The following is a 27025-nucleotide window of genomic DNA, read 5'->3' as shown; positions in this document are numbered from 1 at the left end:
TTGCTACCAATAGGCGTGGTATATCAATATCACTATCAATGGTCTGGTATTTTAACATAAGAACTAACTTCTGTTTTGTTTTCTAAGGAAGCTCAATAACTGGTTGTTTTGCAGTTTCATGGTTTGAGGAGTTAATTCTTAAGTTCCAGTGCCTAAAGGAGGGCTTAAGTCCTCCTAAAGTAAGAATAGCTTTTCTTCTGCGGCAATCAACATGCTTTGTGTATGAATGTTAATGCAGTTACAGGGAGCACTTAGGTGTTGTATTACTATCTGAACTAACAGCTTTGGAATAAAGCCAGCATGTGGCCAGGAAAGCAGCCAATAGCCTGGAAGAAAAATGTTTTAATTAGTATGTAATAAGTGCTCTAGAGAACTCTTGCAATCCTGGCAAGCTGTGCATTTGTAATTTTTCATATTAGTTATTTGGGACAGTTACTGTAATTTATGTTTTAAAATGCGGAAGACAATTACAACTTGTACCTTTCTCACACTGAGTGTAAGAAGTGGAAGAATGCCTGAAAGCTTATTAGGGCAAAGAAAAATTGAAAATCACATATGGCCTTCAACTTCTTCACAGAATCAAGATACTGCAGTAAGACTTGCTTGCCTTAAGGAAATAAATTATTCACACGTGCCCTTCTGCTTATGATATCTTAGGGTTTTTTTTAGTTAGTTGTGCAGGAGAGGGCTGCAGTTTCCTGTAGGTAGGTAAGTGGTAAAGCGTGGACTCCCGCTTCTGGATTCAATCGTGCTGCTGTTGTGAAATGCATCAGTGCGTTGGGTTACGTGGCAAGGGCTTGGGTGCAGGGGGCTGCAGGGGTGGCCTCTGTGAGCAGAGCCCAGCAGCTGCCCCAGGTCAGATCAGAGCCAGCTCCAAAAGGGACCCTCTGTGGAGGTTGTGCTGGGTCTGGCAGGGATGGAATTAACTTTCCCTGCAGCCTCCTGGCTACCAAAACCTTGCCATGTAAAAACAGTGCATTCATAATAAGGTCGTTGTCCTTCCTTTCTACCGCACGCTATGTGGGAAATCTGTGCAACCCCCCTTCTGTTCTAGGCCAGCCTGTCATTGCAGTAATAAGGAGGAAATCAAGTGATAAAGGCATGTTTCTTTCATTAGGAAACATGAAAAGACAAAGTCAGCGTGTTGCTAATTGAATGTCATTTGAGCTGAATGTTTTCACTGCAGGCTTTTATATTCTAATTTTATTAGCTCTGTAAGCCATTAAGAAGTACTATAAAATATTTGATTAAGCCAAGGAGAATGCTACACAAACCACACAGCCTGTGCTAACTGGGAAATAGGACTGCTGCACGCTTACATGGGGCTCTGAAGTAACTTGGGCTGCGACTTTATGCGGGCTACTTGAACTCTTCCAGTTGCCCACCTTCTTCAGCTGGTTTGTCGCAGGGAATGAGGCCTCTCAGGCAGGCAGAAAGGAGCTTCAGACATTTCTTTGACCACTGCTGATCTGATGGCAGTGAGCCTCGCCATGCCCACTTCTCAAGCTCCAGCTGCCTGTTCTCTTGGCCTTGGATGGCAGAGGCAGGCATGCCCCACCAGCACAGGCTGCCCAGAGAAGCTGTGGGTGCCCCATCCCTGGAGGTGTTCAAGGCCAAGCTGGATGGGGCTTTGGGCAACAAAATGCCTCTACAAAATGCTCCTTGAAACTCCACGATATTTATCACATGCTCAAAAAACAAAACAACCCCCAAAAAGAACAACCACCAACACACTCGCACACATAAAAACAAACTATCCCAAACAGTTCATAGTTCATTGAGATCATTGTTTGCACTAAAATTATGGTTTTATTTCATGTGCTCTCATTATTTGTCTCTAGCCATCTGTTCTCTTTTGTCTTTCATTTACATTGTAAACTCTTTTGAAGAAATGGTTCTTTGTTTGCTTGTTTGTTTTACTCTGTGTTTTTTCAGTGCATAGCACAATGGGGTCTTCATCGGTGCATATGCCTCATCAGCACTTCAGCAGCTTATAAATCTTGGTATTGGTATATCTGCTTCCAAACAGTGTCCCTTAGGTCTCTTGGATACTTATTGATTTCAGGCAGCCTTATTTACCCTTATCACTGAATCACAATTGCTTATCTAACTCTCTTTAGCAAAGATACTCTAAACAAAATCCCAACACAAATTTAAACCTATTACACAAATTTAAACCTATTCCAGAAAGGAGTTAAGATATTTTTTCCCAATGCATCTTGCATCAAAAGCTTGTTTCACTACTTTTCCTCCCCTAAATAGATGGGGAAGTTTACCCACTTCTATATGCTTGTTATAAACACTGTGTTAGAACAGCATGGGGGGTTACCTTTATGACCTGGGAGCACCACTGACTGTAACATCACTAATGCGCATTTGGGAGAATGATTACATACTAGCTGGTAAATGATGCAGTTCTGTATGCCCGTATAAAATGAAGCAGAAAGTTGATTTTTAATTTAAAATTAATCAAATACGCTTCCACCTAAATTACTTGAAGATATTGTAGCACGTGAGTCGGTATGCTCGAAATTCAGCCACAAAAGTGTGTTTTGTAACTTTAGTGTACTCACCTGAACTGAGTCTCAGTGATCTAAAGACTCATTTATTTATAACCAAACAACTATAGTTTAAACAATACTTTTAGAGCTGGAGCTGGATCTAGATCGATGCAATTAAAGTTTGTTAAACTTTTCAGCAAACCTAGCTGCTTAAAGTCATTGAAGCACAGAATTAAATCAAGTGAAATGTATTACTGTATATTTCAGAATGAACGTGGAGTTATCGTTAATGGGCTAGTCATCATCTTCAATACTTGCTCAGTCACTGGTGGAATAATTGTGTTAAAAAAAAAAAAAAGAAAGTAAAGCAATAGTAATTTGTGTAGTTAATTGTATTTCTTCAACTGATGAAGTCTAAATCATTTGATCGTGTAAATTGCTCAGGCTTTTAATTTTTACCATGTTAGGTAAATGTATTTCAAAAACTATATAAATATACAGTTTTAGGTATCATGATATGTTTCTGAATTAAAACAAATAGTAGCTGAAAGCTTAAATTACTCAGTCTTCTAAAACACTGTCTTTTTCTATTCTGCAGCATGGGTGAGCTCTCTTTCTATGGGAATGGTCTTCTTCTGTTCTCCAATAGTCAGCATATTCACAGACCTGTTTGGTTGTCGAAAAGTTGCTGTTATTGGAGCTGCAGTAGGGTTTGTTGGACTCCTTTCAAGTTCTTTTGTAAGGTAAAAGCATTTATTTACATTCAAAGTATATTTTATCAGTTTTACAATGTAGAGGTTATGTTGGTCCTATCAGCTGAATATGAAGAAATAAGCAGTGCTACTTTATATTATCTTCTAGCTGAAGCTTAGAAACCTTGTTCTATCTGTTTCTGTTTTTCTAACTATATGCCTTTTGTCGAAACTCACGAGTGGAGCTTTTAACTTCAAAAATTATTTTTAAAATATAATCTAACCTTATAACAGCACATCCTATTTAACAGGATCTACTATGTGTGAGTCTATCGACGGCAAGACTACACAGTAACCTCCAGGGAGGTGTTAATCCTCAGTCAAATCAATGTTTTCTTCTATTCTTACTGTTCCAGTTGCCTAACCCTAAGATAGTGACAAACTTGGTACAATGATATATGCTTAGAGTTTACTGTCTTTAAGGAAATCTCAGTTCTTTCTTTTGTGACTAAAAATACTTAAACAGTAGACGAGTGGTTTTCTTCCCTCCAGATTACACTTTATTTTCTGTAAATTTTGCAAAATAAATCCTAAAAAGTTTGAGTGACTGCTTTGTTTTACATGCACAGTAGAAGATGAGGAAACAGGAAACTTACTTTAGTCATCAGCAGAAACTGTTTAGTGAAGATAGGAAAATAGCAAAATAAACTATATTTACATCTAGTTCTCGGTCTGCCTTTTCCACCCTTAGCAGAGAACAGAGACTCTAAGTGCATACAAGGCTTGAACGAAAAGCAAAATTCTGAAAAGTTTTCTGCATAGAAGAAAACATATCTATACCAACAGGCTTGTGAGAATGTGCTTTCTGTGCCTGTGTTCTGAACCAGGCAGATGTGAGCTCTCTGTTATCTGAATGGGTGGATGTCAATGCTGCATGGCACCATGCCTGAGCTAATGCATCTAGCTTGGGTTATGTCCTCTAACATGAAAACATACCCACAAGTTTACTGAAAGAGAAGACAAGCGGTCCTGGCTTAGGTGCTGAGATTTGTGTTTTTATTTATTCTGACAATAAATAATATTTATGGGAAAAGGAAAACTGCTACTTGCTACTTGAGCAAGTGTCTCTTTTTTTTTTAGTTAATCCAAATGCAAATACATTTTATTTAAAGCAAACAAACTAAACAGAGCACCTACTCCATGATATGTTTTAAGAGGCTTGTCACCACATTTGAGATGAAAACTAAAGAATATGTATTGGAAAAGTCTTTTCTCCCTGTTTAACACAATATTGTGGTAACTGATAAATATTAACAGAGCCTCATTAATGCTAAATTAAAAGGAAAGTTGTTTCCTGCCTTTGAAGAAAAGGTTGTCATCCTTATACATTTCCCTGATATCCACTGGAACAACACTACAGAAGCTGCATGCCAAAGGAAGTTATTTTGTACTGGTTTTAAAAAATACTTTAGCTTGTTTGAATTTTGTTTTAGAATTTGAGCAGCACTTGTGCTTTGGATGAGAGATGAGTTCTTATTATAGTACATTACAGGTTAATGTGCATTCTTAGTGTTTTATTGTGTTACTCACACTATAAAATGATTTATGCTGATGTTATCAGTTAATTGAGGATGTATAGTTCAGATATAGAAGTGCTCTAGAAGTGATGAGATTTCGTACAGCAGGCAAATCTAAATATGATTTACTGCTTTTGTTACATACATACTTGATACAAATTTTATCTCTTAGGAAGCTGAGATGTAAGAGCATTTGCAGTGCAAGAAAAATATTTTTTTGATGTATATCATACTGCAAACTGTTTGAATCTACAGAAAGGAAGCAAAAGTTATTTGTCCTTACTATATTATGTTCCTCCTCTCATTTTATATCTTCTGATTTTATTTTTCTTGGATGTTTTCCATTGCTTAAGGTAATCAGTCTTTCCCTCTTACACTGTTTCTTTTGGCTACCTCGTATATAATGTTTTATAAATTGATAGTTTAGTTTCGAAAGCAACAATAATGTTACACATGTAGTCCTTTTCACAATTGCATACAACACTGTAGTTGATGGTTAATCAAATACTGTTTTCAAAGAATTTCTGTAATTGCATGGGAAGCTTGCAGAACATGCAGAGATGCTAGCAGCTAACGTTCTGTGGTGAAACATGCCAAATAAAGCATTCATACTATTAATAAATAAATAAACTGTTTTTCTGCAGCCGCTTTAAAAGCAGGTGTTAGCAGATTAAAAAGAACCTATGGTTAATTTATAAACATATATATATTTTAAAAAAGTAAAAAAATCACATTTCACTTTAGAAAGTTGTTATAATGCTTCTCGCACATTGGTGCCCTTCCATTAAAATGTAAAAATGTTTTCTTTGAATTATTGATAGTAGAGTACTAATTTAATACTAACACTGTTACTACATACTGTTAAGATTTCTTGCACAATGAGCTTTTTATGTCTGTCTGTGATATAATGCAATGGCCTTAATTAATTTCAGTCATGCCGTATAGTAGGTGATGGTGGAGAAATTTGTGATGGGGATCCTCCTTAACAAGAGCTGAAATACTTCATTATTAATTCTTTTTTCTTTCTTGGCATATCCAGTATCTGAATCAAAACAAAGAATTTAGAATATATAATAAAGAAGGGAATATTTGTCTTAAACCATAATAACTAAAATTCTGTCATTTCCTAATAATGGTTTATATTACCAAAACTTTAAAAAAAATCTTTTTATTACTAATAATGCTTACTGCTTTTGCTGTTGTATTTTCATAATAAGCTATGTAAATGTTTAATTCTTCTCGGTTCATGAGGAGGACCAAATATTATGTTTGAACTGCTAGAACGAGGAAGAAATGTGTAAGCCAAGGCAATATAATCATATTTAAACAAACAAAAGAAACACTAAAAAATAATAATTAAAAAAAACCACTAATGTTTAAAGTTACATTTGGCACATTCATCTTGACAATGATTTTTAAAATTTTATTCGGACTACTTGGTATAATTCTACTGAAATAACTGCTACTTGGTATAATTCTACTGAATTAACTAATTCTGTTCAATGAAGTTCTAGGAAATGTTCATTATAAAAAAGAGTTGATTAATTAAGTTTACACAGTGTAATTCAACCACAAGTACACAAACTCTTAACTCACTCCTGAAAATCTGTCAATTCATTAGAAAAACTCTTGTATATGGTAGTTCAATGTGAGTATAAGTGCTTAACGAAACATTATTTTTTTTTCTTTTCTTTTGATACAGCACCATTGAACCTCTGTATTTCACCTATGGAGTCTTATTTGCCTGCGGCTGCTCATTTGCCTACCAGCCGTCTTTGGTCATTCTTGGGCACTATTTCAAGAAACGCCTTGGACTAGTGAATGGCATCGTCACTGCTGGCAGCAGCTTATTCACTGTGACACTGCCCTTCCTCTTGAGAGTTTTGATTGATTCTGTTGACCTGTTCAACACCTTACGGGTCCTGTGCGTCCTCATGTTTATTCTGTTCCTGGCTGGCTTTACGTACAAACCCCTCGTTTCCAACGCCAAAGACAAGGAGGTAGCAAAGAAGGGCAAGTTCAGATTTCCTCCTGAGAAAAAGATTTTCAATTTCTCCGTTTTCAAAGTTATGAGTTACCGAATCTGGGCTTTTGGGATTCCAGCTGCACTGTTTGGATACTTTGTGCCTTATGTCCACTTGGTAAGTGCAGATCTTTTCCTGCATATGATGTATTTAAAAGTACTGTAATTTCCCTTTGTGCTATGAACAAAGATCAGTGATAGGAATCAACATTTAAGTTAAAGATGTTTTGGGGAGAAACATGAAATTAATTCTGATGATGTCTGTGATTAAAGGAGATTCCAGGGCTCTAATCAAAACCAGTAGACAAAGCCAGTTAAAATTTTAGCTCCTTGTTCTCAACTTCAGGTTCTATAGCAAGAAAGATGTAAAATACTTTAACCATGAAAAGAGACATTTGAAAAATATTCTGTGCTATTCTGAAGAGGGTGATAAGGAGGATTGCTTGTTGTTTTTGCCACTCAGCTGCAAACATTGCCAATGGTACTTGTGCATTTTAGAGGTATAATGGGAGGAAGAAGTAAATAGCAGGAAAAGGGAAAAATATCTGATTTCTAATTTTTGTTCCATTAAATTATGATATGTTTGTTAAAAATTGCATTTTAGGCTATATTTTATCAGCTATTTTCCTTTTTTTGTTAAATGCAAAAGATTAGGATTTATCTGTCTCTCAGACTTTACTTTTGTGGTTTATCACTATAGCACATATTTCTGGCCCTGTTATCTTGGGGCTTCTAGTTGCCATTTCAACATTTTTTTTTTTTTATCACTGTTTACAATAACTGCTACAGCTTTAGTTTCTGATGGTGGGGAATCTGGCAATCAACCATTTCTTATTCATGTACTGAACCTTTTTTTGGCGTGTACACTTTTAATCTAAGACATTTAGATGCAACTGGGAGATGCATTACATGAAGTGTAGTTAAGATGAATTTATACAGTGGTGAATTACGTTTGAACCCTGGTGGCGCTGTCTAAACTGAAGTGTTGCAAACCAAGAAGTTAAAAGGGGAAAGAAAACAAACCACCAAACCTGCAATGGGCTGTGCTATTTACATCATCTCTCATCCTCCCATTCAAGAGCATTTGATAAAGGGCATGGTCTAGTAGATTTACTACACACAAAGAAAGCAGGGATATCACATTAATATTTATTATTCATCCATGACATTACAGTGAGATTCACGATAATAAATGTCTTGAATTCTATCAAAAATTTTCTGACTCTTTATAAGCCCTTCAGTTTGTGTATAATATAGTAGGTGGCATTACTGCATTCTGGTAATAATACATTGGTGAGGTTACTGACTCTGGATCATGCATACTAACATTAGAAAAAAAATACCTAGGGGTGTGCAGTGGTTTGCTTTTGAGCAGTTATAAACTGATTTTTATTCATGGCTGGTTCTTGTTACTTAATTTTTAATGATAAGTAGATCTTATTCTGTAAAACAGTGAATAGTCCTTGGAAATTGTCTAATTCAATGACGAGGCTAGGGTGACATCTTTCTTCACTATGACAGATTTCTTTACTGAAAGTGCTGTGAGGCATTAGAACAGGCTGCCTAAGGAAGTAGTTGAGTCACCATCCCTGGAGGTCTTCAAAAGTCGTGCAGATGTGGCGCTTAGAGACATGGTTGAGTGGTAGCCTTGGCAGTGCTGGGTTAACGGCTGGACTTGATGACCTTAGAGGTCCTTTCCAACCTAAATGACTCTATGACTCTAGATCTCATGCTGTTTTTCAAAAATTCTGTAGAGACATTCTGAAATAAACAGTGTTGAGGGGAATAAAGGGGAAGTGCTGTAGAGCAAGCATTACACAATCACTTTGGAAAGGACCTCTGGAGGCCACCTGCTCCAACCCCTGCTCAAGCAGGGACAGCCAGAGCTGCTTGCCCAGGATGTGTCCAGGGGGCTTTTGAAGACATCCAAGAAGGAGACCCCACAGCCTCTCTGGGCAACCTGTGCCTGTGCTCTGTCACCCGCACAGCACAGAAGTGCTGCCTGGTGCTCAGATGGAGCTCCTTGCTTTCTGACAGGCTGCCCAGGCAGTTTGGACAGCGCTCTCAGACACATGGGCTGGTTTTTGGGTGGCCCTGTGTGGAGCCAGGGATTGGACTCAGAGATCCTTGTGGGTCCCTTCCAACTCAGGATATTCTGTGATCCTAAAAAAATTTGATGGAAGCTATTTGTAATACAGTGGTTGATATCCTACTTTTAAATGGTTCTACAGTGTTTATAATCTATTATTTTAAAGACTGCCTCCAAATTATAGTAAGAGATTTAAATGCTTTTTAATGCTTTTTTGTTTTTTGGTTTTTTTTTGTTTTTTTTTTTTTTGATTCGGAGGAATAATGAAACCTAACTTTTTAACTAAGTCTTTGGTAGTCAGTTTGGTTTCTATGTCCCTTTTGAGAGGGGAAGCTCTACCAACTTGTAGGAACTCCTTACTTTTAAGTCTTATTACTGAAAAAAAACAAACCCTGAAACCCACAAATTTTAATTTTTCTATTAAATACCTAATTTTACGGTATAATTGCTCTACTCCTCCTATCAACCAGAGGAAAATCTTAAATAATGCGTAGTAAGCTCCCACTGTTTTTGAATACAGTCCTTCTAAACAAGAAGCAGCTTAGCTTTTGTTCTTGTATTTACACATTTCATTCATATAAATGGTAGCTAGCATAATAATTTCAAAGGGAAGGTATTTTTTATAACTGGGCACTTGAAAGATGAATTTATTTTTATGAAAACATGAATAAGTAAAGAACTATAATGCTATTTGCTGGTGGGCAATGATGTGTAGAGTTATCTAGGTTTGTTGAACTTGGTGATCTTGAAGGTCTTTTCCATCTACCTGATCTATGAAGTCCCACTATATGCTTGGAGGACTCCCTAAAACTTTAGAAGGTCTCTGTGTACCTGTATTTGAAAGTCTGAATATGCAAGTGTTGGAGAACACCTCTATGAGGGAACAGCACGAATTCTGCCCTTCAACACAAATACTTAAACTCCAGTAGATAACTCTGGATTTTTTTTTTTGAACCTAGTTTTGTCTGCTTTGATAAAAAACAAACAAACAAACAAAAAAAAACAAAAAAAAACAGATTTTATGTACTTCCAAAAGGTCCAGATAAATTGAAGGCTATAAGGAAAAGAAAAATGACCTTTGTTTGTGCATCTTCCAAACCAAGAATTACTTTCCTCTGCTTTAGAAAATGAAAGTTACTACTGTCCCATGGTTTACCGTGTTGTTAAACTTGTATGCAAGACTGGAAAAGGGATTTCATGCTTGGACAACTGACAGCTTTCATTATGCTAAAACTCTTGAAATCTTTCTGCTGTTGAGGATGGTTGGCAATAGTCAGGCTGCTAGACTGCTGCTGGTTGCAAGTGCCCAGTGAAAACAAATCTACATGTGATGCTCCAGGAAAGATTTAGGGATGGAGTTGTAAATTATTCTCCTGAAAGTAAGAGTTTCCTCTGCTGCTAAGGCCTGCCTTGGGCCTGTCCAACTTGAAAACTATGCCCAGCCATCTTCTTTACCCGTGTGCTACTACCTTTTATGAGGATTTCAGCTTTGTTTCTGTGGATCTCCAAACACCACCTGTGAAGCGGGCACATGCTCCATGTGCCTACCAGTTGTGTGCCACCAGTCGAGCCTAGCAGAGCTGAAGGTTGCAGGCACGGTGTGCTGCAGGCACAGCACATCAGCTGCTGCCTGCTGGCTTGGCACAGCAGCTGGTCAGTAATATAATATCTGGCTCTGTCCGCTTCTGAGGCCAGAACGGATTTCTGTTTCGTGTTTCCTGAAGCATATTGGGAAGGAGGAGGTAAGAAAGATATATAAGTTTATTTTGGGTTTTGGAATAAGAGCCATGCCTTCACAATTTTATCCAGCCTCTCCATTTTTGCTAGATTGAGCAAAAGTCTATTAAAACAAGATAAAAGAACCTCCCATGAAGTAGGCTGTAACCAAAATTAAACAAATGAGCAAGTTATATGGTGTGCTAGCTGGCGTGAGTTACCAGTGCCTGATTTGCAGCCATCTGCTATATTTGAAATAGACATCATATTCCTTTTGTCTTTTCAAGGTGAGAATCAAAAAAGGAGAACTTTTATTTAGCCCAACTTGCTTGATGTCAAATTCTGTTAGTGCGTGTTCCATTCCATACAATTTTGGTGAACTGGGCTAGGAGAATTAGTATACGTAGGTTTTGACTCAGTTTTATTATATACAGTGATAATCAGTGATTCAGATTGTTGAATAGGAAGTTAATAGTTCATGGGATTACTAAAGCAAATGGCCAACACTCCTCTCAATTTTAAGTATCTCCTTATCATACATTGTTAATTCTTAGGAACCTGTTATTTCAACTCTGTTTAAAATGTGACATAGCATGCTAGGCAGTTTAAAAAGGATGACCTTGCTTTTTTTGGGCTTTATTTAGCAGGGTGGAAATAAACACTGCTTAAAATGGGTGTTGTCACTGAATAGTCTCTTCTAAGGTAGGTTCAGTTTGAGTTTAGGACTGTCAGAAATAACACATTTCATAAAACGTGGCCCAGTACTGTGTTGTGTTTTGATAGCAATAGTCAGCCAATGTGAGGAATACTGATAGGGCTGGAGAACATCATCTTAACACTTTGTGTGCAATGTTTCGGTCCCGTAGTAATTTGTCCTGGGATGTTTACAACACCTCCGTCAATTCAGTTTTAAATAAAGATGTGGTTTGGTGTAGCAGTTGCTTTTATTGAATATGTCTTGTTGCTAATGATAGGTCCTGTTATTTTTTTACAGTGCTTGACACCTTCAACCCTGTATTTCAAATGTAGGATGAAAAACTGAATGGAAAAATTGAATAATTAAAATAGTGTAAATATAAATTACTTCTTTTTTTTTTTTTTTAAGACAAAACAACATCAACAAACAAACCTTAAAATAACAACCCCAAAACAATAAGAAAAAAAAAAGGATGGCAGGCTATATAATAAAAATGCATATTGATAGAGATTGTTTCTAAATCCGAACCTTTTATTGATAAAGAAAATAGGTACTCCTCAGGCATGGCCATTGCCTGAGGCCTTTGCTTAAATAAGATTATACATGTGGATTCAAAGCTATGTCTTGTAATGGCTATAACTGATATGCAATGTGAAAGTTAACATAAGAGTGAAACACTGACTTTAGTTTCATAGCTCAGTATTTCTCACCCCGCTTTACTTCCTATTTCTTAATTTGCTGTGTAAATCTGACTTTTTCTTCTGATGTTTATCCACATTCATGTTCCATAGGTGCATACTTGCGTGTGTAGAGATTTTTGGTTATGGAATGCATGTGTTCTGTGTCTGTGTGCTTCATTTTGAAGGTCTTAGATGTGGTGTGTTCCTGGCTGTTTCTTCCAACAAATTCTTTGGAAAAATCTGTCTTGGGATCCGGATTTAAATAATGGATTTATGCCCTTCCATACATAGATGCCACAGATTCAGTGTTTCATTGCTTTTATGAATCTGCACATACCAGGAATAGGTTGAGCTGGACCTTCAAAGAGCAGGGAAGCGAGAGCACAGCCACAGCTCCTGGAATAAGCAGGTGGATATTGCCTCAGGTTCTAGAAGCTGCCACTGAGAAACAAAGCATCTCCTTGGACTTTGCTCTAAGATTTTCATCAACTGTATTGGAAGGGAAAATGCCTCACAAATTAAGAATTAAAGAGTCTTCAAAGCAGCTGGCCAGATGAAAAGTGTTCTCAAAAAGATACAGCAGCCCCAGCACTGCCATTAGGTACAGACCTGGGTTCTGCTGGCATCTTACGCTGTTTCAAAATGTGCTTGGCTGCCTCTGCTGGTAAACTGCTGTTCAGATTCTTGGGGAAACTGCAACGATGTGGTGAAGGGTTAGTGTCTAAACAGGCCAGGCTGCCAGCAGCGGGCACCAGCGTGTGGAGCTGTGATCACTGTAGAAAGAGAGACCCTGCTTCTCACCATGGAATAAAAATATCCCACAGTATATATATATATGTCCTCTGTATTGCTGTGCTTTTCCATATGTAAACCAGGAATACGGGGCTTGGAAAAGTTGAGAGGTTCGATGCGTATGCTGCGTGAAGATCGTCGGTTCAGCCTTCTCTTTTTATAGAGCTTGGGAACAGCTGGGAAGAAGAGCCAGTTATGTTATGCATTCCTCCCAGGCCAGTCACCCCTGCTCTGCTCAGCCACAGGCAGCTGTGACAGGGATTAAGTGACTGGCCGTGTTATCCTTCGCAGGCCCTTGGCCCAGTTGGAGGCTTTGAGTCAGCATTGCCCACCCGGCGTGCCTAGTCATCTCTTCTCTTTCCTCTTCCCGTGCTGCTTCAGCCGTCCTTCCGATACCTCTGACAGTAGGAAATCTCCTGGAAGAGAGGAAATGTCAGCAGAAAAAAGCCCCTCTGCGAGGGACTTTCTGCTGACACGCAGGGCAGAAGCGCTGGTGAGCAGTTCACAGGGGGAAGAAGCTCACTGGTTTTAGTGATGGATACAGCGTGCACAAAGTGTGAACTGTTTTGAGACTGTAAGAATCCATTCTCGGAGATAATCTCTGGGCTTAAAGATTGTTATGGGCAATACTGAAATTGTGTTTTCTATGATCAGAGAGAAAGGTCATAGTCCTTCCCCCTGTGTAGGGAATTCACTGCTTTAAAGCAATTAAGTTGTTTCAGTTGTACCTCATCAGAGCAGATGACTGGCACCTACACTCAAAATGTTTTTTTATTTTTGCTGTCATAGAAAAACAACAACAAATGAAATGATTTAGGCAGTCTGCTTCTCAGGAGGAAGCTAATCTGAGTGCAAAATCTTCACCATCCTAATGAGGGCTGCTTTTTTTTTATTATGTAGAGGGGTATGGGGATGGTTGGAGTCTCTGTGAAGTGCTTTGTTAGTCATAAGAACTTGTTTATGCGTACAAACAAACTCATTCACCTTCCAGGCTGCATCACAAAATCAGACAGCTCCAGTAGGCTTAGTTATCTGCGCTGTGTGGCTTAGTCTGTCTCCAGATCTTCTCAGTTTGTTACTTTGAAGTTGCTGGATCTAGCTGCTACACCCACGTATGTAGTCTGCCTGCAAAAAGATAGTGCTGTCTTCTGCTCTATAGTTTCCATCTTTTGCTACGACATCCATTTAGTTCTGGCTCTGTAGTAAAGAAAAGTCTTTTTTTTTTTTTTTCCACTTTAGAAAGAACATAGCGAACAGGGGAGCTTACTGATATGGATCATAGATGATGCAGATTTTTGTTGCTAAGCAGATTTGATTTTTTTCTTATTTTTTTTTTTTCCTCCCTGAGGGCAAGATCCTTGCTTTCCTGTGATTCAACCTTTTTTTCTTTTTCTTTTCTTTTTTTTTTTTTTTTCCCCAATTGGACTACCTTCTTAAATTGCACCAACATGATCTGTCCTTCAGCCCTGTTCTTTACCAGCCAACTACTTTGACTTCTTGTCTCTACCTCTTTCTCAGCTGTGTAGCAGTGATTTGCCTTGTTCGTGCTAGTAAGAGATCTGTTTCTGCTGTGCGAATTCAATCTAGTCCCCATGCATGCTTGAACCTTTGCCTCGTGGAACACTTGCCAGTACAAACCATCTTCCTGTGCAAGCAACTCAGAAGCAAAAAGCCAGGCTCTCATGAGATCCTCTGTACTCAGTTTTCCTAGGAACTTACTCAAAGTTCTTGCTATGTATTTTGAAAACTGTATTCACTTGTGTGTATTCGGTTTGTGAAAGGCCTTATTTATTCGGGACTATACAGTCTCTCTATTCTGCCCATTCAGAAAGACGGCTATTTTCCACCTATAAACTACACCTCCCCCTGGCAAAAGCTTTGGTCTCTTAAAAAGAATTATACTGGAAAATACACACTGGGTAATGACCACCAACATTCTCCAGGCAGATCTGAGCTGCTCTATCCACACAGGCTAGAGGGTGGCCAGGCTAAATCTCGCTGCACTAGTTGATGCACTGCTCACAGGACCCAAGCCATTGCTCACAATGACACTTTTGTGTGCACAGTCCTAATCCTGCACATCTCTTCCCTCCCCTGAAGTCCCGTGCCCTGAATTCCCTACTGGAGACAAATTGCAACACAGCTATAGATGCTGTCCTGTATGTCTGAGTGCAGAGAATGATGAAAAGTACAACGTATGATATATGGACCCTAGTAACCATAAAGCTCTCAAGTTAAACATTTAAAATGCATGCACATCCACAGTAAAGCGTGTACACATAGCACATCCTGAAGAAATTCAGTTCTTGTAAGGTAAATATTGTCTCTGTTTTGGGAACCACTCATATTATGTCACTAGTTTGCTGCTAAAAAAAAAAAAGTGTAAAAAGTGTTTAATATCTGATTGGTACATCTGGATTTTAACTCTAAAAATGGAAAAAAAAAAAATCACCCTCCATCACCATGTTCACTTGCTTTCATTGGTTGCTGTTCAAGAAACCCATTAATTTTTTCAGATCTCCTCCATCGTTCATTTGCCTGAAGGCTACTACATCATTCATTTCCCAGAAATCATCGTTAGTATGTTTTGTAAAGATAGGATAGTATCTTTTAAATGATGTACTAACAGGTAACTGTGTCAAATGGATATTTCTCCATACTCTAGGAAATCTGAAGATAAAGCTGTAGGTATACCTGTTGATTTTATTACCTTTCTCATCCACTTTATCTACCATATTTCTGTCGTCCCCCCCCCCCCCCCAAAAAAAAAAAAAAAAAAAAAAGTTAGCAAGGCTCTGGTTTTGTAAGGGTCCAGTGTAATTAAGGAGGATATTTCTGAGACCTCAAATCTTCAGTGGCTCCCCATGCTTTACTTGCTTTGCTAATCTTTGCATTTATCTCCCTTCAGATCTCAACATCTGCTGCAGTTTGACTGCCCAGGTTAGTGAAATTTTCCCCCTTTACCCACTTCTGTAATTATCCTGTGCACCTCTTTTCTTTCTCAGTATTTCTCAACGTTGATCTGGCAGTATTTATTCTTCACTACTTTTTAGTTTTTATTATCTACTTTTGACACTGGAAGGTGGTGGGAGTGAAAATAAAATAATAATAAAAAAAAATCCTACTTTATATGAAAACATGTTTAAGCTGTTTTCCAAGTATGTATTGGAGAAGAGTAAAAATTGTAAGTACAGAAAGAACAGAAACTGAAAAGAGTAAGTGAAATGCATGTATTTCCCTCCCCTCCCAGACATGAGAGTAAATGAGAGTTCACTGCAATAAAATACATTAGGTAGCAGTATATTCAGTAAGACTTTGAAGGATAAGAATGAAGCATTGAGCAAACTTCTGGCCTGTGCTATGCTAGCAGATTGAGAGGTCTGAATTACATTATAATTTTCTTTATATCAGTCTCTAATAGTCTCTAATTAATATAATTTTGGATAATACAAACTATTCTAATATCAGACAGGATATAGTTAAGTCAGAGAATAATAAAATAAATAAATATATATTTAATGCTAATTCTAATGGTACTCAGCTTCCTGTCTTTTTGGGTGCTTGAAGCATCATAGCCTGAATTAAACTCTTTCTGCTCCATAGGTGCCCAGAAACCTGGGATCAAAACTGGCTTTTTTTGTACTATTCTCATCCAGAGTCAAGAAACCTATTCATCCAAATTAAGTGAAGAACCTTCCTTCACTCATGCAGACTAGCTTTTGCGTCCAGTTTCTGCTCCAGGAAGAGCTGCCTAGAAACCCTCTTTGCTCCTTAGTTTTTGTTCAGACTTGTGAATTTCTTTTCACGTATTTTGTGCTTTCCTTTGAGGAAATCTTGAAACCTAGCTGTTTCCATTTGGTTGCTGCTAGTGAAGTCATGATCTATTTTCCAGGTTCTTTCCTGCTGATTGAGTTAAAATTTAAGTCTTACTACAGAGTAGAGTATTTCCTAGGAAAGGGGAGGCATGGTTTTAGTTTGCTTCAGGCTGGAAAGAAAACTACACAAATGTCTATACCCTGAGTGAGGGCCGTATCTCTGTAAGAGGATTCTATCACTATCATATCTTTTTATTGCGTTTTAAAGGAAAATACAACTACTGGATTGAATTTTGCTGGGCCCTGATCTGGTAGATATTTGTCAGTGTTATTTGGCACCTCCATCTAGAATCAAGGCTACTGAGAGATGTGGTTTGTTTTCCCCTGTGTCTCCCAGTAGAATGAGACAGGTACTTCACTCATCTCTGTCAAAACTGAGGTGATGATGAGCATGTCCACAAGCAGATCTTAAATACTGAAGTGTTGTGGATGCCCGCAAAGTTATGTGGCAGCTGAATGAAGGCTTGAGAATGTGGTTTGATTTCACTCACCTGAATCCTATGGTTTCAAGAGTCTAGTCTTAACAGACCTAATATATTGTTGTGTGGACTAAGGAAGTCAGCCTGTCTTAGAAGAAGATAGCAGCATTGTAACATTTATGTAGGTACATGAATGAATCCCTATTCTATTAACCAGTCGACTCCCGCCATCAAATTAGTTTCACATTATGTTATTCCTCAAGACACATAAAAACCACAATTTTCTTTATGTTCAAGATTTTTAGAAGGAGCTGCTGTAATCAGCTGCTTTTTGGACACAAATTAATTATATAATCTTACTTGTTAATTTTATTTCTAATTCTGCTGTAAAGTTGAAAAACACACCTGAGCTAATAGCATCGTTTTGTAAAAATAGAGACTGGCCTTTTTATAAAAGCTTTAGTTTAACTGTTCCTAAATTGTTCCCACATTAACTACTTTGCTTTATGCAAACACTTACTTTTATTCCAATTTCAGTCCAGCTTCCAGAGTTTCACTTTGTCATCTTCTCGTCTAAGTAGTTATAAAACAGGAATGTTCTCATGAAACAGAAATAATGAACTTCTTTAGTTTTTCAATAGGGCAGATTCCAGAGACCTTGAATCAGTCCTGCAGCGGTCTTTCAGAAACGTTTTTCAATTTGAGGGGTATTCATCTTAAGAAGATTGTTAGCTTCACTGACTAGTTCTTTTGACCTTGTTTGTCTGGAAGTCAAGGCCAAAACGTAATCAATATTAGACAGAATAGTACAACAGATCTATTTTTTTTCTTTCTTTCTTTCAAGTCAGGGAAGACTAAAGTGGATGTGTAGCAGCAGAACCATATTACAGTTTTGCTTAAGTATGCTAAACAAAATTAGTCCATATTGCAAGTTTCACTCCCATTAGCTCTTTGAGAATCCATGGTAAATTATGCTTAGAATAATTAGCCTAAGTATTTTTTAATAGGCCCAGTGCATACAGTGTTAATCATCAGTGATTATGAAAGTATTTTCTTGTAACTGGATATTTGTACAGGATATCTTGATCCATTGTTTTGGAATAACATAATTTCTTAATCATAGCATAGCATATAATATGCTTGCTTTTAATTAGACAAGTCATAACCTGATACAGAATAATTTATGACATTAGTAAATGCTACAAGGATTTGAAAAGAATTACTATTTTTCTAAAATGTAAGTGAGATGTGATGTCAGGAAATGTTTTCCTTCAATCATAAGCTTATTACTAATCAAATGTTCAGCAGAATTTTACCAAGCCAGAACTTAAACAAATAAACTTTTCAAGTTATAACATTCAGTATGTATGCATTTGTAGTTATATACATCCATCAAATCACTGATTCATCAAGAATAACAGTGGGGGAATCATAATACTTTTCCCAATTTAAAGCTTAACTAATATCCCACTGTAGCTCAGCTAGTATTAAAAATCTCCGTAGTTTCTTTCAATCTCTGCTAGTTGGCAGTTGTTCCACGTTTGGAAAGGTTTTCTTAACTTTCTTTTGGGGTAGCTTAAGCCCATCGTCCTCCTTTCCTCCACCCTTTTTTTTCCCCCTAGCCTTTACTCCCATGGTGAGAACCATGGGCTACCCAGTTATGAGTAATGTCTACACTTGGATGTAACCCAACTGAGGCCTTGGTGCAGAGCAGGGTGTGAAGATCACACCATGTGCCTTATGAATTGACATGCCTCCTATTATTTTTGCAATACGATGGCATTATTGGAACACGTTGAAACTTGATCTGCCAAACTTTCAGGTCCCTTTCTGAAGAACTGTTGCCAGTATACTCCCATCTTGTTTTCATTGATCTGATTTTTTATTTATTTTTTTTTAATCTCAAGCAATGTTTTTTTGAATATTATTTACCTCATACATTTTTTAATGAAAATTAATCGTATTTAGTTCACACTGCTCACTTGAAATTGTCTTTCTTTACAATACCTGCAAGTATTCCCTCATTTGATGTAATTTGCAGATCCAGTAAGCATTCTATACTTCACTGCCCATATCATTAATGAAAACATTAAATAGTGTTAGATTGGGGCAGGCTTCAATTCTACAATAAATCAGCAATAACTATTCTCAAGAACAGCTTTTCCAAACAGTTGAACATCCATATTTAGAATTGTTTAACCTAAATCATATATCCCAAACTGTTTCATGAGAACTGCTGTGTGTGTGTGTGAGAACTTCAAAACCCAGGCCAAGGTTGAGATAAATTACATCTAACCTCTGTGTTGACTAAGTTTGCTGCCCACCATGTAGAGGAGAGAAATTAAGGTTGTTTGACATGGATTTTATTTTATTTTTTTATGAATCTACGTCAGTCGTTAGCTTGGGATGCTCTCTGTTAGATATTTAAGCGTAGGGTTATTTATGTCTGTTTAAATGTGCTTGACCTGTAACTTTCTAGGACTTGCTGATAGTAGCTTATTTTAGACACAGTGGCTAGTTCAGTTCTGAGAGTAAGATAGGTTGAGGAAGTGCTGGATGAGGGCCAGAAGGAGCTTGTAAAACTGTGATTGTAAGTTGGGGGCTGTAGTCACTTTCTTTCCTTGGATACACATAACACTTAAGTTCTTGCATATCCTGGCTTTACTCCTGATCCTTGCCGGTCACTGTGAGCTTGCCCAGAGATGTGTGTGCCTTTTCGGTCTTGCTGCTGCTTGAGCCAGGCCAATCCATCAGTATCCTTGTGCCCATTTCTTTAAGCTGTCTCTTGGGGATCCGATGGGTTGCAGTCTCTGCTGACATCTCCAAAAGCTAGGAGCTTCTAGTCGGGGACAGGACATGAAAATATCCTGAGAGAGAAAGTGGAGCTGAAGAGGGAATGAGCAGAAGTCATGGACCATCTTATTCTGCAAGTGTAGGGGTTTTCTTCTGCTTCAGGCTACTCTCAGACCCCAGCGTGTTTTCTTGCACCATTCCCTGAATATTTTTTTGGGCCTTCCTTGCTGGCATGCACCCTTTCAAGACCTGAGACCTGGTTTAATTGCTTTAAAAATGATTAACCTTTGTGACTCTAATAAGTGAAAAAATGGTTATTGGTTAATGACCCTTGCCTTGTTGTCTCCAATTTGTAAGTCATATGCATATGTTGCCTGTTTTGATCTCTGGGATGATACTCATTCTCCACACGTTCTTAAAGATAACATTAACATCTCCTCAGAGATTTAAAAAAAATAAAATACTGTTTTGGGTGGCAAGCTTCTTCAGGACTAGCTGTTTTGGAAAACAAAACAAAACAAACTGATTTTCAACCTAAGTTTTTCTTTATCTAGTCTGAATTCTTAGCCTTTTTTACGTTAAATAGGCCAAAGAGTTAACCTGTTAACTGTTACAATCTGAATTTCTTGAGTAAAACTGACCATACATATCATTGTATCCCAGAATGGCTTTGGGTTGGAAGGGACTTTAAAGATCATCTGGTTCCAACCCCCCTGCCATGGGCAGGGATACCACTCACTGTCAGGTTGCCCAGGGCCTCCCTCATCCAACGTGGCCTTGAACACCTCCCGGGATGGGGCATTCAGTGCCTCACCACCCTCTGAATGAAGAATTTCCTCCTAACATCTAATCTAAATCTCCCCTCTTTTAGATTAAAAAACATTCCCTCCTGTTTTGTCATCTACCCAAGCAAAAAGTTGCTCCCCTTCATTTTTATGTGCCCCCTTTGAGTATTGAAAAGCTGCAATGAGGTCTCCCCACAGCCTTCTCTTCTTCAGTCTGAACATCCCCAGCTCTCTCAGTCCTTCAAGATACTCGGAATCATTATGGTGTATAGATTCTTCTGTTTAATCTGCTTTACTTGGTGAAATAATAGAAAATTTCCTGGTTGTCAGGTAATAATCACCTTGTTTCTTGCATTCTTTCCGTGTTTGTTATATAGAATAAATTGGCCAGAGCTAGAAAGAGGAAGTATCACTGTTGTGGCAAATATGTAAACGGGAATGTCTCTTCCAGAAACATATATATACACATACTTTTGCCAGGTGAAGACACTTGATTTATTAAAACAAAAGTGAAAAAAAGAAAAAAAAAACAAAAACAACTTTATCAATCTCAGATACTTTTTTATAGCAGTGCTATCATTCTGTGTTAGGTATTAATAGCGCTATTTCACACTTCCTGGCGTAAATATCACTTTTTCAGTTGATGTTCAGGAGTCAAGATTATTTCAGAAGTTGCTGGTCCATGAGCTGTTGGTTCAGCAGTAAACACTTCATCAGAGTCTAGATCAGAAATGTATTTGCATGGAATGATCTTCCATGTGCTTATTATTGTACAGTTCTCTGGGAACCAAGTTGCTTTTTTGTGTGTGTGTGTTGAGTTCTTTTGTTATAGACCAAACAGTGACTTATCTAGAGCTATTTCACGTTTTGTTTTTCAGCACACCCTGAAACTTTCAGTCTTCTAGGACAGCTCATTGCAAAATTCTTGATAAATCTTTATTAAGGCACTCAAGGCCTTGAAAGGAATCAGTTTGTTCAGACATGTGGTTGGTTCCTTCATTGAAAGAAGGATTCTGTGTGACGGCACTAACAGAACAGAAAGGTCTGTGCATCACCAGTAAGGCTGTTCTTTTCTCAGATGATGTATGAAAGAAACAATCATTTAGTTTTCTGAAATTTTGAAGATCTAGTTTTAGTCTTGAAGAGGAACATCAGTATATTTTTTCCATTTATACCTGCTCCAACTGTGGCCTGTCAATTGCTAATACCTCTACTTGGACGTGCACTTAATTTGTTGCTTAATTCTTTTGCCTTTCATGCCCTTCCAGCTCAAAAGAACAAATAACCTGAGTTCAATTATCAACAAATAATCGTATTTCCTGTGAAAATCTGAGTTCAAGGCCATCGTGTCTTCTAATAATACTGAATGGGTTTTTGAATGCCATATTAGTAACAGATGCACAAATCAATAGATTATGGAGATAATGGCGGTGCCTAGACTGACCACTGAGTTTCATGCTTTATACAAGTCTAGAGCTATTTGGGGTGTCTGAATTTAAAATAGTTACCTGGCTAAGAGGGCCAATTAATACTTAAAAAAAAAAACAAAAAACAAAAACCAAAACACAAACAGTTCTGAATATTAGTGTTTATATCTCAGGGTGGATCCTATACGGAGTGGGATGGCCACTATGATAGATTAGTCTCCGATCATAGATTTTGTGTGTAAGGTTATGTTTTAGCCTCACCTGGCACCTCATACAAAGCTTCGTCTTGGTTACTTATAGGCATGGGTCACCACTTTAATTCCAAGGAATCACCGTAGTGCTTGGACATCTATAGGACTCATGCATTTCTCGAAAGCCTGAAGAATGAAAAGTTTGTTTGTGTAGGCTTTTTTTTTCTTTTTTTTTAATGTCTGGGAAAGAAAAATCAAAATCAAAACTTCCTTTGGGAAAAACGTGTATTCTAAAATTAGAATAATGAAAAAGTGTAAAACTCTTAATAATTGCCGATTCTTTTATTTATAGATGTGTAGCTTTCATAATTTGGAAAGCGTGGCAGATTTCCTGTCATAACGTGCTATTTAGAGATCTGTAATCCTATATTTCCTTCGGAATGCTTTCCTTATCTCCTAAGCCTCTGGAGCTGCATTATTTGTACTGGTTGGCTCAGGCAAAACTGCAGGCCTCTGCTACACATCGACAAATTAGATTTGCAACTTACCAAGTGTGAAGGGTTTGGTATGTTACCGAGGACAGGCAAAACCCACAGGGAAATGCTGTGGCCTTTGTGTCTGCCATGTGCCTGGGTCCCCCTTTGGCTGCCTACAAAGTCAGGTAATCACAGCCCGTACGGTTCTGCAGTGACAAGAGCGTTGGTGCCCGAGAAGGCGCACAAGCCATGATCCATCAGAGGGGTTTTGAGTAGTACTGTCAGCTAGAATCAATGGAAATCCTGAATTCTGGGGGTATTTCTTTTATGCTGCTTCATCAATGAATGTAATTAACTTATAGTTAATTTTTAACCAGGTCACTCAGGGCTCTGTCCTGTTGGGTCTGGAAAACCTCTGGACAGCCCCCTCCACTGCCTGCTGGCCTCCTGGGGAAACAATTTCTCCTTTCATCTTCTTGGAAGCTCTCTTGAAGGTTGTGGTGCTCTTATAAGGAGTGAATTCTGGAAAAATAACTGCTAATTTAGATGTTTGAAGCTGAAGACAAGTAGCTGTTGTTTTCCTACCTCAGCTGCTTGAATCTAATGCTTTCGCAGTGTTGACCTGAAAAAGGACAGCGTTTCACCCTTGGAGTGTTGCTTTGAGAAATCCAGGTGCTCATTTGCAGATGCACAGCTCGTAGTTATCTAGATGTAGACCTTTATCTCACCCCTGGGGATTGGATGAGTGAGGTCTGCTAATTAAAGCAGCTGGAGGCTGCAGGAACATGAAAGCAGAACAGGTGGAAAGGGTGGCAGAAAATACCGGGGCTTCTCTGCCAGCTGGGCCAGCAGGTGTTGACAGACCCAGAAAGGTAGGGGTGGGAAAATTCAGTGTTTCTTCTCCCCTTTGACAGAACACCATCAAGTACAACAGCTTATCTTTTATATTAAGTATCACTCCAGAGGAAAAAAAAAACAAAAAAACTTCATCAGATTCTGTTTCTAAATGGGTCTTAAAAAGAAAGAAAAAATCCTCAAAAATAGAAATCTAAAATATCTTTCAATCAAGTTCATGCTTAAAAACAAAACAACCCTTATTTTTCTTCCTTTCTGACAAAAATCAGTTATATTAGACAAATAAATACTAGATTTAATAGACTATGTGATAAGCAAACAAAAAACAACTGATTTTGTATTTAAGAAAATCAACCAAATGTTTGATGCAAATGTTTATGTTGATGCAAATGTTTATGTTGAAAAAAAAATGGCTCTGCCGGTGTATTAACAAGAGAATCCTGAGCATTTCAGCCTAGAAGTACTTCCTAAAACTTTAGTTTTACATTATAGATAGGGGAATAAGGATTCTCTATTTTAAAGTGATTTTAATCAGAATTACTCATAACAAAAATTGCTGTGTGGCTCTTGCTCGCCAGGTCTGTCAGCTTGCAGAAAACCATTTGAGACGAGGTGACCATGTCATGCCTTAAAAATCACTTTCTTCAGAATACTTCTTACCTCTGAGTCTCTACAATTTCTTTCTCAGAACTAGTTCTGAGCACAGTGATCACAGGACTATGCCGATAATTTCTACATCTCTTCATGCCCACTTTGGTGCATTTGGTGTTGCCCAACAGTGTTTCAGAAAGTGGTTGCGCAAAAGTCTGTCCGATGGCTAGTTTCTGGTCTTCGTGGCTGTTTTAACTCCACACATAAACAAACAAACCACCAAAACCCAAACAAAATGACAAACAAAATACCGTCTAAAATTATTGTGCCTTAATGCCCACAAAAGCTATTATTTGTGGTCCAGAAAGAATAGAAATCCAAATCCACCAAGCCAGTCTTATGATTTTTCTTCTTTTTTTTTTTTCTTTTACATGACTTGAAAGGTTAGAATTACTGATACTGGTAATTCATCACGTCTGTATTTGATGGTCTACTTGCAGGACCGTAGGTCAAGGTGGCTTGTTAAATTGTTCTTCCCCTGTGTCTGCCCTATTTATCTGCCCTATTTATTATTGCTGTTAATGCACCCTCTCCTGCAAGTGCTTGCTATTGTGCTCGGCACTGCTGGTGGTTCCTGCTCCTCTTCCTCCTTGTCCCTCGATGTCAGGATGGACAGCCTGGGAGACCCCTCCTGCAGCCTCCGCCGCTTTGCCCATTTCCCTCGTGCTCTTCCCCTGAACTTTGTTACAAGTTTGGTATGAATGCCTGAATGCACGAAACAGGATTGTGGTGATGCTCATTGATCATTTGGTGCCCTTGGACCCAAGAGTATGACCTAACCAGTGACGCACCCAGTTCTAGGGATCATTTGTGGATTCAGCATTACGTTGCATCTATTGCTGGTATATTAAATGTGCCTGGGGGGGGGGATGCTTTTTGAGATCTCTTTAATTTGTGGGTGTTAGCCTTGTTGTTTTCTTGAAGTAAGTTCCTTTAAAAATGTGAATAAAGCAACAATACATTCTCAGATTGTTTTATTGTATCGCACTTAATACTGGTAAGTTGGTGCAGCAAAAACATTTTAAAACCCGCCCCAGTAGAATAAGCGAGTTGGATCATTTGTAGATGTATTTTAAGTCTGAGGTTCACAGATCACCTCTATTTAACTCAAAGTTTTCTATGCTTTCTCTTCCTTTTTGTTCTAAAGCCTGTTTATTTCCTCAACCCTCTTTTTAAACAGATGAAGCATGTGAAAGACAGATTTGGTGACAATGTGCGAGAAGAAGTGCTGCTGCTGTGCCTGGGCATTACTTCAGGAATTGGCCGATTGATTTTTGGCAGAGTTGCCGATTATATTCCCGGTGCGAAAAAAGTTTATTTACAGGTATGTCTTCACATGGTTTTGAAGGAATATACACATATACAAAACGTATTCTGAAGGCTCTGGTTGCAGGAACCATTGAGTAAACAGAATTAACTGATTGACGATTCAAATTTTAGAGATTTCAACACTCTAGCAAAAAACATGTTTTTTGACACTAGGGGACTCTGGCGTAAACTTCATGAATCTTTTAGATCTTTGTGGTTTTGTTTTTAGTGTTAAGAAAACATGGCTACTACCTACTGACAATTTTCATCTGGGAATGCCAGAAATTAGGAATCGTTTGCAAGGGAGTGGGAAAACCTTTTGTGATTCTCTGAATTCTGCTTTCCCTGTTTTATCCCATAACTGCTTGATGCATACAGAAAGATTTCTTCATGTTCCGCCACTAAAGATTTTGGTTCTTCTTTCTTGATCTTTGTTAGGTGATAATTTGGTGTAGAGTATATTCTGTGCATAGCATGTGCTGATTCAGCCAGCAAGAATATTAGAGGTGCTTAGCTGAGAAGTTTTGCTGAATGAAGTGGGTTACTTGCAAAAAGAGTTGCATGGAAGAGGTAAAAGTTCCTTCAGTTTCGGGAAATGCTGAGGTTTGGGGATGAAGATAGATACCCATTTCTTGCCCTCTGCACTTGTAAACACTTTATTTTTTATGAATTTATTTATTTTTAAAAGTGTCAGTTTTAGTTCAGACTTTTGGAAAAGCTTTAGGTAATAACTTACATGTTATCAGCTACTGGGTGTTCTTATTCTGATTTTTTTTTTTGTAAAATGAAGAATAACAAGGGAGACATCTAATGGCTATTATCTGTACTGCATTACTCAAAAATTCTTGGGAAAGAACCAACTTTCTGAAGAAAAAGTATTTGTTGCCATATATGTATAGACTCCCTGATGAAAGAGACTGTGACTTTATCTCATCCATTTAGATCAACCCAGTACGTATTCTTACACTTTTAGGAAATTTCAATATTAAGTTTTAGAAGTGAAAAGATGGCATTGAGGTGTTATAAGGCACAAATACCTTCAGATCTTTTTATCAGATACATATCAAACTTGCAGTAAATCTCCATAAGCTTTTTTATGCTTTTTGTTCGAAAATTGGACAACTGGAAAGTCATGGATTTATTTAGGGCATGAGTTCTGATGCTTCTGCATACCATTGGTTTCTCCTAGTTTCAAATGGGAATAACACATTTACTTTTGCTAGGTTATTCACTGCCTCTTCATCTTCAGCTCTTCTGTTTCAAGTAAGCATTTTTAGGAGGCAAAGTGAATTTTCACTGCAGGTGTTATTCTGGGTTGTCCAACCATTCATACCATCATCCTATCTTGTGTGAAAATTATTAAAAATGAATTTTGACCAGTGCAGGTGAAATCTCTGTTTTCTCTTCAAACTTGACTGTGTTATAGTTCAACAGCTTATAAAAGCTCTATCCAGTAAATCCAGCCTTCTTCTTTCTTC

At 37.9% G+C, this 27025-nt stretch overlaps 1 protein-coding gene across 1 annotated transcript in view; it reads left to right on the top strand.

Annotated features, from left to right (window-relative positions):
- Positions 1-27025, top strand: part of SLC16A10 (solute carrier family 16 member 10) — a 66386-nt gene that overhangs the window by 31752 nt on the left and 7609 nt on the right. The window contains exons 2-4 of the mRNA XM_068677697.1: positions 3100-3244; positions 6473-6911; positions 25420-25563. Coding sequence (XP_068533798.1) covers positions 3100-3244; positions 6473-6911; positions 25420-25563 — 728 coding nt within the window. The remainder of the gene's footprint in view (positions 1-3099; positions 3245-6472; positions 6912-25419; positions 25564-27025) is intronic.

The sequence above is a fragment of the Anas acuta genome, chromosome 3, assembly GCF_963932015.1.
Source record: "Anas acuta chromosome 3, bAnaAcu1.1, whole genome shotgun sequence".
NCBI lineage: Eukaryota > Metazoa > Chordata > Aves > Anseriformes > Anatidae > Anas > Anas acuta.
The sequence above is the reverse complement of the archived record's forward strand: the minus strand, read 5'-3'. Positions and strand labels throughout refer to the sequence as shown.